The sequence below is a fragment of the Cucurbita maxima genome, unplaced genomic scaffold (assembly GCF_002738345.1).
Source record: "Cucurbita maxima cultivar Rimu unplaced genomic scaffold, Cmax_1.0 Cma_Scf00022, whole genome shotgun sequence".
NCBI lineage: Eukaryota > Viridiplantae > Streptophyta > Magnoliopsida > Cucurbitales > Cucurbitaceae > Cucurbita > Cucurbita maxima.
In genome coordinates this window covers 2,039,588-2,052,846 of record NW_019272038.1, presented here as the reverse complement: position 1 = coordinate 2,052,846, position 13,259 = coordinate 2,039,588, and the positions used below count along the sequence as shown (strand labels likewise).

Genomic DNA, 13,259 nt, shown 5'->3' with positions numbered 1-13,259 from the left:
GGGGGGGGGGGGGGGGGGGTTGTGATCTACTGCTTCCCGGGCTACCGTAATCCTCTACACTCTCCTTACATCGACGGCTGAAATCATACTAATTTCTCTTCCCCCAAACCCTTGTAAAACCTTGCAAAAGAGTTCAACTTCCAGAGAAATCTCGGTCGCCATGAGGAGGATTAATGGAGTTCGCGTACTCAGCCGGATTGTAAGCGGTGAGGCCAACACCGCCACTGTCACCGCTGATCGGCGGCTACTCCATCCATCGGCGGTTCACAGAACGTCCATTGGATCTGATATTCGGTGTTTCTCGCAAGGAAAGAACCCATTTGGCTTGTATTGTCCTTCTTTTGTTCGGAATGTTGCAGGGAATGGTCGGTGCTTCTCTGTGGCCTCTTCATCTTCGGTTCATGATGTGGTTAATGACCTACCTCGTTTGTCGTTCGCACCCAAGGATGTGGTTCTCTATCAATACGAGGCTTGCCCATTCTGCAACAAAGTTAAAGGTAATTAGCATAATCTCTTAGAGGAATTCTCAGAATATGAAGTTTTTGTTAACTTGATCTTGACAAGGAAAATAGAGAAGGTGGATTAAGGACTGGACAATAGGCCATATATTACTGTTACCTATGAGCTGAAGCTAGAATTCTTGTCGTGAAGTTGCAATTCTATGCCATTTTTCCCTTCTAGGTCCTTAAAATTTCTGTTGATTTTCCTTTTCTCCAGCATTCTTGGATTACTACAATGTTCCTTATAAAGTTGTGGAGGTGAATCCCATATTCAAAAAGGAGATTAAGTGGTCTGAATACAAGAAGGTTCCAATTCTGATGGTTGATGGTGTTCAAATGGTGGATTCTACAGGTTCAGTCAAATCTGTAATTACTTGGAAAATGGAGAATACATACATACATACATACATACATACATACATACATACATACATATATATATATATATATATATATATATATATATATATATATATATATATATGTCTTCAATTAGAGTAGATGTTGATGATCGGGGCCTGTCTTGCTTGTTCTTGTACAGATATAATTGATAAGTTGTACAAAAGAATTCATCCAGAGAATTCTACCTCGGACTCAGAGGAGGAGAGGAAGTGGCTTGGGTATACCTTTTTTTTTTTTTTTTTTTTTTTTTTTTACATCTCGAGGCTCTATACTTGCGTACAAGCAGCTATTATATGGAACCAATTGAGACTTTAAGGGAAACCAGCGTCTTCATTGCCAAAGAATTTGACTGACTAATTTGTCTTTCGACATTTTTGTGTATCATATGTAACTGATTGATGAGCATATATTATGTAGATGGGTGGACAATCACCTGGTGCACGTTTTATCCCCAAACATTTACAGAAATTACAAGGAGGCTCTCGAGTCTTTCAACTACATAACTACACATGGTATGATAGTAAGTCAATTTATGAGCCGTTCTTTTTTTTTCCCCCTTAGTTTTTTGAATTATATATGAGCTGGAGACGGTTTCTAGGGCCCTGTTTGATAACAATTTGATTTTTGGTTTTGAAACGTTAAGCTGTTAAACGTATCATCACTTGTGGGTTTATTTCCTTTTTACTTTTTTCAAATGTTTTCAAAGTCCAAGCCAAGTTTTGAATATTCACTTTATAATTTGGATTACCTTTTTACAATTATTATATTCATAAGAAAACATCCTCAACATGTTTTTTTGTTTGTTTTTTGTTGTTTTTGTTGTTCTTGTTGTTGAAGCAATCACATATATTCATGAGCTCCTGACTTGTCTGTATAACTTTAATATGGTGCAGGAAATTTTAGTTTCACTCAAAGGATAATAGCTAAGTATGGTGGGGCTACAGCCATGTATTTTGTTTCCAAGAAATTGAAAGAAAAACATAACATCGTTGATGAACGAAAAGCCTTATATGGAGCTGCAGAAACATGGGTGGAAGCACTGAAAGACCGTCAGTTTCTTGGTATGCTTAAACTTCATTCACGATTCTGTTCGGTTTTTTAGGTTTAAGCTAAAGGTATTTGAGAAAAATAGTTCAATTTTACGACGAATTTGTCTCTCGATAGGTGGACCAAATCCTAATTTAGCTGATCTTGCCGTCTTTGGCGTCTTGAGACCAATCCGACACCTTCAATCTGGAATAGATATGGTAGAGAATACAAGAGTTGGCGAATGGTATTCTAGAATGGAGGATGCTGTGGGAGAGTCTGCAAGGATCGTCTCTTGAAGTTAGTACAATTTAAAGTTTTTGTTTTTGATTACTCAATAGCCTGCCAGTTTATTGATAAATATCTGAACTTCTTTTAACATCAGATCCTAAAAGATTGTCTGTGAGAATAATCTGCTAGATCCATGTAGCGAATCGCGAATTTCTCATCCTTTTAGATGATTGCTTCTATATTTGTATTTAATGTGGTGATTCCTTGTTCTACTTAACTGTATTGTGAACAGCCTAAATGCCATCAAAGTGTTGACAGAACATAGGTACATTCTAAAAGGATTTACTTTTTATTTTTATGAGAAACATGGATTCCTGCATTTCATTCATAACATGAAATTACAAAAGAAGGCAAACTATTTGCTGAAGGAATTACAATAAGATTACTTCCAATGGACAATAAGAGATGTGAGGTTGTAGGAGTTAGAGAGAGGAAAATTTGGATCAAGAGTGTAACCGCCCAAGCCCACTGCTAGCCGATATTGTTCTCTTTGGGGTTTTCCTTCCGGGTTTTCCCTCAAAGTTTTTTAAAATACATTAGAGGTCTCTTATAAAGAATGTTTCGTTCTCCTCCTCAACCGATATGAGATCTCACAATAAGAGACCAAATATATAGTGAATGATTACAAAAACCATGAAAATGGTGGATTCCAACCATATAAGCCAAAGAAAGGCTTTGATAAAACAATTCCGTTAGACTTCCTTTTCCTTGTTTAAAGGGTGACCAATGAGGACTACTTCCAAGTAGGGTGACCAATGAGGACTACTTCCAAGTAATGTGATCATGTCTTCTGGCTGTGCTAGGTGCCGTTTAAAAGACATGAGAATAGACTTCCAAAATGATTGGGAAATGGGCAAGTAATGAAGAGATGGAGGAAGGATTTGTAGTTCTTTGTAGATAGGACACATTAATTGTGACGGCCTAAGCCCACCGCTAGCAGATATTGTCCTCTTTAGGCTTTCTCTTTCGGGTTGCTCCTCAAGATTTTAAAAATGGTATCAGAGCTAGACATTGGGTGATGTGCCGGCGAGGGGGTTGAGTCTCGAAGGGGGTGGACAAGAGGCGGTGTGGCAGCAAGGACGTTGGGCCCCGAAGGGGGTGGATTGTGAGATCCCACATCGGTTGGGGAGGAGAATGAAGCATTCTTTATAAGGGTGTGGAAACCTCTCCCTAGTAGATGCGTTTTAAAAACTTCGAGGAGAATCCAGAAAGGGAAAGCCCAAAGAGGACGTTATCTGCTAGTAGTGAGCTTGAGTCGTTACATTAATATTATACTTGTTCATGAACAACTAGTAGCACCAACTTCTCCTTAGGAGAATGATAACCCTTGTGTCAACTATGTTTTCGAAGTTTATGCTTATTTAAGTCCGTGACAATTTTAAAGATAAGACGTTTTTAGATATCTTTTTACTTGATTCAGTTATGACATACAATGTAATAACAGTCTAATTTTTTAAGGAAAAAGTTCGATCGTTACATTTATATCTTCTCATATCTCCGAAAAGACTAAGATTATTATTGAAAAACATCTATCTTTCTTGTGGCACAGTTTACATTCATATTATCATTGTTGTTTGTTTATATTTTGAACGTAACTTGACTTTGTAACCTAAGAATCTTTCTTTTAATCACTTTAAATTGCCCTTTAAACTGTCTCCTTGATAGTTATTATGGAAAGCTGGTTTACATTCTCTTAAGAAGAAATCTAAGGCAGCCACTTTAAGACTTGAACCCTATTTGAATAAAATAGTGAACCCATTTCATTACTATAATATGAAAAGGGATTAAATTACTACTAAATTTTCTTCCGGGTTTGTACAGAAGCGGAAAGAAATCTAAGAGTTTCTCGAGAACCCTACTTTTTTCAGACAAGACTTGACTTTTGCCTTCTAAAGCAGACTGACAATCAAATCTCATTCGTTCGCCCATCAATAAATGGAGTATATGGACTAAGTCCACTCGAGCACATCATAAATCAATAAGATTTAAAATATATGATAAGATATATATGGTCACAGTTCACTCGGGAACATTAGAAATACCATTGCCACTCCATTTTCCATTTTCTTTCTTGCCTTTTGAGGTTGATGGTCAACTTTTCTTCGAGGTCGAAATCAAGTAGCTATATGTAAAACTATTCGTCAATTATTCCTTCAAATTTAACAGGTAGGATACCTTAACTTTAAAAGTTGAAAGTCTCTATTTTTTATATTTAATATAGGTTTATTCTCGAGTATTAAAAAAAATCAATATAAATATCATATATAATTCCATTCAATTAAATTAAGGAAAAAAAAATAAAATGATGGTAAGGCTCCAAGATTTTTGATCATATAAAATATTTTTTAATATAATAAATGTAAAGTATAAAAATTTATGTGCGATATTAATTTAATTGTTGACCAAAATTGGTATATTACTCTAAATTTTTCTATAATTTAAAATATAATTCATGTAAATATTCGCTCTAAAATAGTAATAATAATAATAATAATAAACTTTCCCAATTCGTCTATGATATATATAGAGACCAGCAGTAACTTTGCTGCCAAAAGCAGCAGCTCTCTTCCGGGATAAACGAAGCTCCGTCGTAAGAACAAAATGGAGAAACCAAAATCCAGTTGCTCAACGCTTCAATCAATTGCAGTTTCTTTCTTCTTCTTCTTCTTCTTCTTCTTTCATCTGAATGCTCATGCTCAGAGTCTCCCACCTGCAAAATTCGACGGATTCGTGTACGGAAATCACTCGGGGGACTTGAATACCATCCGTATCGAAGCGTTTTACGATCCGGTTTGCCCCGACAGCCGTGATTCTTGGCCGCCTCTGAAAAAAGCTCTCGATTATTACGGTTCTCGTGTTCGTCTCGTCATTCACCTGCTTCCTCTACCGTGAGTATAATCGATCGCTCTGTTATGCGTTTCTGTGGATGATTTTCGTTGATTGCTCTGTTTTGTTGCTGAGAAATTTTTGTTCGTGTATATAAAATTGGAAAATGGATGATCGTAGTAGATTTTGTTTTCGTTTTGTGTTCCGAGGGTTGATTCAGTCGGAAGTAGTTACGAACTTCACTGTTGCTTCTTTACTTTGTCACTTTACTAAAATTTGATGGTTTGTATTGAGATTTTTGTTTGAAGAGAATGAAATTGTCTAAATTTTTCATAGGAGTGGGGTAGCCAAGCCAGTTAGCGATTCAATTGCAATTGTAAATAATTAAAGAAATTTTCCCTAACGTGATTCTGATTATGCATGTTGACGATTGATTCAGTACAAGTTTTGCAAATTTGAACGAGGCTGGTTTTATACTGTTTTGTGAATTAATCTATTGACTATAGTATTGGCTCTAAGAACGTTTAATGAGTTACTATGTTTAAGATTACTTTGATCTCAATATCTTCTTTTGTAGTGGATTCACGGGCGGTAAATTTCTGATAGTTTATTTTTTCTTGGATTGCAGTTATCATGACAATGCATATGCTGCATCTCGCGCTTTACATATTGTAGACTTGGTGAATCCCTCTGCTACATTCACATTGTTGGAAGCATTCTTCGGGCAACAGGTTATTGTTTTGTTCAATTCAGGAATCATTGCTCACTTCTCTCCTAGTTCTTTCTTTAAAGCTCATGCTTTCTTTTCCGATCAATTTCTTAGTTGTTTTCTAGTTGTTAATGTTAGATGAACACGACTGTCCACAATGGTATGATATTGTCCACTTTGAACATAAGCTTTCATGGCTTTGCTTTGGGCTTCCCCAAAAGGCCTCAAACCAATGGGGAGAGTATTCTTTGTTTATAAACCCATGATCATTCCCTAAATTAGCCGATTAGCCGATGTGAGACCTTCATCATCTAACACCTCCCCTCGAACAAAGTGTGCCTCCCCTTAATTGAGTCTCGACTCCTTTGGAGCCTTGGTCATTTTTTACTACCTTCGAGGAGGCTTGACTCCTTTTCTTTTGGAGTCCTTTGTTCGATATTTGAGGACTTACCAATTTATTGGCATAACTAAGTTTAGGGCACGGCTCTGATACCATGTTAGATGAACACGACTTTTCACGATGGTATGATATTGTCCACTTTGAGCATAAGCTCTCATGACTTTGCTTTGGGCTTCCCCAAAAGGCCTCAAACCAATGGAGAAAGTATTCTTTGTTTATAAACCCATGATCATTCCCTAAATTAGCCGATGTCGGACTTTCATCATCCAACAGTGAACTAAGGAATTAGAGCCTATATTTTTTTAAATTAGCAAGTAAATGGTCCTTTCCTTCAAACTGTCTATGTATATATTTTTTCTGGGTTCCATTTTAAAATCTCAGTAGAACATAGGCTTGTTTGGTGGATTGTTTTTGAGTTTTAATTTTCAAAATTTTCAAGACTTGTAATACAGTGTGATCCTTTTATAGGAAGAATAGTTTTGAAATCAACTCCCTCAAACATGTTTTCTTTAAAATTGGACATATTTATTTGTATTATTAGTAATGAAAGTTTTCTGAATGATAAATGTAAAACTGAACTCATGAACCTCAAAATGACTAGACAACTTAGTATTTTATACAGTCAAGACTTTCATAAAGACTAAATGATTGCATTTCTAATTAACAGAAGCAGTTTTACAATGCCGAAACTCGTTATCTGTCAAGGGCTTCTGTTGTGGATAACATTGTGAAGTTTGGAGTGAAAGTACTGGGGGAGTCCTACAAAAACGCTCTAGTAGCTGGCTTCAATGACAGGGACACGGATCTTTTGACGCGTGTTTCTTTTAAGGTATGATGGTATCGCGCTTCAACTTTTGGGTTATTGTAAAGATATATATAGTTATGTTATAAAAGACATGTAAAATGCAATAGATTTAGGTTTGTTCATTTCTATAACGGCTCAAATCCACCGTGAGTAGATATTGTTTTCTTTAGGCTTTCCCTTTTGGGCTTCCGTTTTAAAACGTGTCTGCACCACTAGGAGATATTGTTCTATTTGGGTTTTCCCTTATGGAGTTCCCCTCAAAATTTTAAAACGCATCAGCTGGGGAAAAGTTTCCACACCCTTATAAAGAATGCTTCGTTCCTCTCTCCAACTGATGTGGGATCTCACAATCCACCTCTCTTAGGGTCCAGCGTCTTCGCTAATACTCATTCCCCTCTCCAATCGATGTGGGGTCTTACAATTTCCCACTCCAGCTTTGTTTTCCTTGCTGCATGCGTCATTCATTTTGAACTCTCTTTCATCTTGCAGTTTAGCACCTCAAGAGGAGTCTATGGAACACCTTTTTTCTTTATAAATGGATTCCTAGCTCCTGATCAAGGGTCTCCCCTAAATTATACTGGATGGAGAAAGTTGATCGATCCTTTGATCAAGAAAAAGAAGAGATCATGGTCTCAGCATCTCTCGCTATAAATCATTCGGTCTACAAAAACACTTCATCTTCGTGGCCACACATCTTTAATTACTATATATATATCTATATGGTTTGCAGATGGAAAACCTCTAATCTTGGAAGGTATACGCACTTTTCATTTAGGTGATAACCCATTCTCCCGGAAGAAGGTAAGCCATTCTAGATTGGTTATGCAATAAATGACTCTTCCTTGTGAAATATTCACTGCATGTGTTGTGTTGTTGCTTTTCAATGAACTTCCCTGTTCGCAAGGAAAAAATACATCTCACTGTCATAGTTATTTCATATGGGGCTTTTTTATTCACCCAGCTGCTCTTTCTTCTTCTTTCACTCTCCATCTCATTGTACAGACCTTGAATATCTCAAGAAATCAAAATCGAGCGAACTTAAAGCTTTCGTGCAAAACTGAGCCGACCGAACTGATCCTCCGGTTAGTTCTTTTGGTTTTATCTTTCAATTTGATGAGAGTGAGATGAGAGATAGCGCCCAAGGGGCAACTCCATTGGCTAAGACTCAAGGACTTTGAGTAATAACTACCAGACCTCTTTCGTTCAAATCTTTGGATGAACTTAAATAGAAAAACTCTTGATGTGATGTCCCACATTGGAACAAAAACATCCTTTATAAGGGTATGGAAACCTTCCCCTAACAGACGCGTTTTAAAGTCTTGAGGGGCCCGAAAGAGAGTCCAAAGAGGATAATATTAGAGCTAGACACCGGACGATGTGCTAGCCTTCTCGCTGTTCCCCAAAAGGAGTAGACATGAGGCGATGTGCCAGTAAGGATGCTGAGTCCTAAAGGAGGTGGATTTGGTGGCGGTTCCACATCGATTGGAGAAAGGAAGGAGTGCCAGCGAGGACGCTGGGTCCCGAAGGGGTGGATTGTGATGTCCCACATTGGTTGGGGAGGAGAACAAAAACACCACTTATAAGGGTGTGGAAACCTTATCCTAGCAGATACGTTTTAAAGCTTTGAGGGGAAGCCAGAAAGGGAAGGCCCAAAGAGGACAATATCTGCTAGCGGGTCGTTACACTTGAGGTCTCCAAACTCCTGTGTTCAAATCTTTGGATGAACTGTTTAGAAAAATAGAGGGAACTGTGTGCTACTATATGTTGGATGAGGGAGGTTGAATGGAGCTTGGGATAGGCGTAGTGTGGCTGAGTTGAGCTTCTTAAGCATGTGGACGCGATGCTATGGTCTGTGTTGGTCTATGAAAGACCAAAACAGGCTGAGACATTGCAAACCCATTAGCTTACTTCGGCTTCGGTTAGTTTGTCGGTTTCATGTGAATGTCGAAATGTTATTACCCCAAACTAGGGAGAATCGGTCTCGAAAGATGTAAAACAGGAACGTTGAGATACAACCCTATCTTTCTTTCTTCCTATTTCATTGAATTCTCATAAGCTAAATATATTTTTAGCTGTGAATGAAGAACCAAATAAAGGATCCCACATCTCATATTTATAATATAGATAAAGGAAATAAATTTGGTTGAAGAACAAAACAAAACATGGCACATGCCTAGAGATGAAGGACATCATATATATTCCATGAGGTTGGAAATTCACATATCATCTTATTTCGATTAGAAGGAAGAATTCAAAAAGTAAAACTAAAGCTAGTTTCGGGTTGAAATGAGAATCTTGTATGATTATAGAGATATGAAGGTCACGAGAAATTCTTAGATAACGAACAATGGTAAAGAGCTCTAGAGTCTACTCATTTTTGCAATCAAGGGTGTCGATGATACTAGTTTAGTCACATTTTGGCGACAAAGATCTTTACGATGAAAATGTAATTTGGGCTTGATTCGAGGTCTTTTTAGTTAAAATAAAAAAGAAAAAGAAAAATCTCGCAAAAGGTCTTCTCCTTCCTTTTGCAAGGGTCACGAGCGATGGAAGACCTGCCTTAACTAGCCTATTGATAGGTCATGGCATGAGCCGACCTCCATGTAAGCTATGAACTAAGTCATCTAGGATTAGAGGGTGACTATCTTGCCAGTGGAGCTGCAATTTCGAGTCAACATCTTTCGAGTCAACATCTTTCGAGTCAACATCTTTCGAGGCTTTTTAGCCTTCATAGTGACGATGACCTCTTGGTGAGCGTTCGTTTTACCTCTTTTAGGCAAGAGAGGGAGCTTGTCCATATACACCACTGAGACATCTTCATCCGAGAGGCGATAGTCCCTTTCACTTTCCTTGCCTTCCTCAAAATTGTGCCATTGATCCATGTTGTACCATAAGATTTGATGAGCTCATTAGAATATGACTTATTATTCCGTTCACAAAAAAGCTCTCGCACAAGTGGTACTCTGCCCAACTTCCTCCAATACTAATATTATTCCGTTCTACCAGTTAGGTTCGAGGTTCTAAATCAATTTCATAGGACTATAAGATCGACTCGATCAACCTTTACACAAAGAAGTAATATTTAACTCCTACTCCACATGTTCCATGACTTGAATCTAACACTTGGTAAACGTGTTTTACCTTTTTCGTCAATTTGAGTCTTTTCAGCCTTTCAGTCTACCTCGAGTGTCGAGCTCGTTGGCTTGCACTTAAATCAACCAACTCACAACGTACTCACTGTATCAAATTAGAATTAATTGTCCTAACATGTACGATCCGTAAAGTCAAACTAGTTTTCCCACCCATCTACTTGTTTATATACTTATTATATATACTCCAACTAAAAAAAGTCAAACTCCGAAATTAATGACCAATTTTATTTTTAAATCCATTTGGAGGACGAATCCATGTGCACATATTTTGCCCTTAATAACTGTTATTACAAGCAATGTATCTCATTAATTAGCAAACCATGTTAACTACCAAAGACTTAAAAAATTAATTAATTAAATAAATAATTAAAAAGTGATAATAACTCTTGTATTATTCCTTTGCCATGTGCATGATACTGTTTCAATCATTTTCTCCCCTTTCTTCATGATTCCCATCTTAAATTTCTTGCTTAAATTACACATTTAACCTTTTTTTTTATTTATTATATTCATTATTTATATAATTTTGCTTTGAAATTGTATTTTGGTGGTTGAACTTTTTTATTATTTCAATTTTATATTTATATCTTAAAAATATTATTATTTTAATCTGTTTCTTTTTCAGATTTTTTTCCTTTAAAAAATTCTTGTGGAATTTCTACTACTTGCAATATAAAATTTATAGAGAAAAAAATGGTTTTTTTTTTTTGTTTTTTTATTTATTTATATAAAATTATGGGATTAGATTGAGATAAATTAAATATTTATTTTGGCGGTGTATAAGATATAAAAAAAAAAAATATAATAATAACAAATAAAATAAAAATTATCAGGTACACCATACATAAATAAATAAATAAAAAGTCAAATACATATAAATTTCTATCTTAATTTTTAAGCGGATATTGTTGTTTTTTTTTTTTTTTTTTCATGCTATATAATACTAGTTTCAATCTTGCTTTTAAGCTCTCTTTCGAGATCTCTCTATCCCGTTTTCTAAAACTTTTTTTTTGAATTGGGGTTAAAGGTTCATGCATACGTTGTCTGGCCGTAAACGACACAAAAACGAATTGACTTAACTCATTTGTTGCTAGCTCTCTCTTTAGCCCTATGTCTCTTATCCTTCAGAGGTCTTCCTCCACTAGCACGTTTTTTTCGGAAAATTTCATTTATTCTGGTGTGGATGGTAGGCAGGCTTATATTTCTTGGTTTCAATAAAACTCTTTACAAGCGTTGTTTAATGACTAGATGAAACCAAGAAATAACTCTCACGTGCGAAATTATAGAAGATCTCCTTTAAGATCAAACAATTCCATCGAATTGAGTATGATTGTATGTGCGATAGCATCTACTATTATAAGAATATGATTAAAAGTGCGATTGTGACAAGTGGTATCAACCAAACACAAAAATATCATCCATTAGTTTCAAACTGAAGTGTATTATTGAAATTTTTGAAAATTTAAAAATATTTTTTAAACAAAGTTAAAATTTAAACGGGTATTTTTATCGATTTAGGTTATAATAAACCTAAAAATCCACAAAAGAGAGCATATGATATGTTGTTCATATATGAGTAATTTCTCTTTAAAAATGTTTTGTCCCTTTGCTTATTGTCCTGTTTGGATCTTGGCTTATCATATCCTCACATGCTAATCTTCATTAATTAACTTAATTAATTTCCCTTTTTTTTTCTTCTATTTTTCCCTTGATTTTTATGCTAAACATACATATAATTTTTATAAAAAAAGACAAAAAATATTATTACTATTAATTTAGATGGTAAATATTAATATTTTATTACTATATTTAAAAAAATATTCATGAAAATTTTAAGATAATATTAACACCATTATTTATATATTATCTCTGAGAGAAAATCGTCTATCAACATCTCATAAATTATCTCTGAGAGTATTTTTTAAAATTTTTTAAAAAAATTTTAAGAGTATTTTTTAAATTAATTGTTTCATCCAAAACTAATATTATTGGTTTTTTTTTTAGGTTTTTTATTTTATTTTATTTAAATTTAGTGAGATACTCAACACTAAAATAAATAATATCATAGAAAGTACAACTTTTGTTTATTTAATTTTTTTTATTCAATTAAGTTTTTGAGAGGTAAAAAAAATATATAATTGAGATATAATAATTTAAAATAGAGTTCATATTGAATCAAATCCAATAATTTAAAATCATGTGGGATTGTCCATAAAACATGTTATATGAAGGGAAAATTTTTATTAAAAAAATAATTATAATATTTATAAAAAAATAATTAAAATTTGATTTTAAAAAATGAAAATCCTTATAAATAAATAAAAATAAATAAATAAATTGTGGGGTAGAGTTTCATATATTCACATCTCTTTTGAGGCCATGTGAGTTAGGCTGTAAGAGCTAACACAACGTGGGAATTATATTAAATAAATTAGGCATACAATATATATATATATATATATATATATATATATATGTATGTATTCCTAGATAAAAATTACTTTAAAAAAAATACTCTTAATTTTTAAAAAAATAATTAAGAATTTCAAAAATACATTTAAATTAAAAAAAAATAGAGAGAGGTTCAGGGAGAGTACATGAATTAGATTAGCTGCTTTACCACCGAGTGAAAGAAGTAATAGTGATTGAGCTCACAGTTCGGAAACTCTTTCATTCAATCCTTTACAGTGAAAGAAGGTCAGGGAATAGCTGTGAGTGAAGGGGAGGGAAGGAGCGAAGCCACAAGACAGATAGAGAGAGGGTTGAAGCAAGCAGCGAAATAGCTAAGCTAATGAATTTCTTCTTGTTAAGTCTTAGTTTACCGTGAAAGAAGGAAAAGGAGAATGAATCTTGAGTTTCGTCTTGACTTGCAAATTACCTCAATAAATAAGGGAAGGTAATAAATAGAGGAAAAGGGTTTCGCTTTCGGCTTTGCTTCCCTTCTTTCTTCGATCGGGGAATAAGATAGCCGAAAAAGAATTAATTATTCCATTTGTCTTGTGTAGATGATAAAGTATTTTTGAACGTTTTTTTTTTAATTTTGAATGTTAAAGAGTATTTTTAAAACAAAATATTAACTGGTTCCATCCGTAAAAAAATTTTAATTTTTTTTTTTTTTTTTTTTTTTTTTTTTTTTTTTTTTTTTTTT

The 13,259-nt window shown here is 34.6% G+C and overlaps 2 protein-coding genes across 2 annotated transcripts; both read left to right on the top strand.

Moving 5' to 3' along the window:
• The first annotated feature begins 96 nt into the window (after positions 1-96).
• On the top strand, positions 97-2,436 carry LOC111496273 (prostaglandin E synthase 2-like). The gene is made up of 6 exons (XM_023146662.1): positions 97-497; positions 718-852; positions 1,042-1,120; positions 1,320-1,414; positions 1,796-1,963; positions 2,067-2,436. Exons 1-6 carry the CDS (start codon positions 161-163, stop codon positions 2,225-2,227), a joined length of 975 nt encoding a protein of 324 aa, XP_023002430.1. The 5' UTR covers positions 97-160; the 3' UTR covers positions 2,228-2,436.
• Positions 2,437-4,752: 2,316 nt separating this feature from the next.
• On the top strand, positions 4,753-7,915 carry LOC111496311. Its single transcript, XM_023146719.1, has 4 exons — positions 4,753-5,107; positions 5,674-5,776; positions 6,822-6,983; positions 7,449-7,915. Exons 1-4 carry the CDS (start codon positions 4,821-4,823, stop codon positions 7,608-7,610), a joined length of 714 nt encoding a protein of 237 aa, XP_023002487.1. The 5' UTR covers positions 4,753-4,820; the 3' UTR covers positions 7,611-7,915.
• Positions 7,916-13,259: the final 5,344 nt, after the last annotated feature.

What these genes read in the sequence shown, in the direction of transcription:
- LOC111496311 (XM_023146719.1), top strand. Translation starts at nt 4,821, where the DNA reads ATGGAGAAACCAAAATCCAGTTGCTCAACGCTTCAATCAATTGCAGTT. An exon ending in ATTCACCTGCTTCCTCTACC is followed by an intron (nt 5,108 to 5,673) that starts GTGAGTATAATC and finishes CTTGGATTGCAG; the next exon opens with TTATCATGACAATGCATATG. An exon ending in TGACGCGTGTTTCTTTTAAG is followed by an intron (nt 6,984 to 7,448) that starts GTATGATGGTAT and finishes TTCATCTTGCAG; the next exon opens with TTTAGCACCTCAAGAGGAGT.
- LOC111496273 (XM_023146662.1), top strand. Translation starts at nt 161, where the DNA reads ATGAGGAGGATTAATGGAGTTCGCGTACTCAGCCGGATTGTAAGCGGT. An exon ending in ATTCTGCAACAAAGTTAAAG is followed by an intron (nt 498 to 717) that starts GTAATTAGCATA and finishes CCTTTTCTCCAG; the next exon opens with CATTCTTGGATTACTACAAT. An exon ending in GAAAGACCGTCAGTTTCTTG is followed by an intron (nt 1,964 to 2,066) that starts GTATGCTTAAAC and finishes GTCTCTCGATAG; the next exon opens with GTGGACCAAATCCTAATTTA.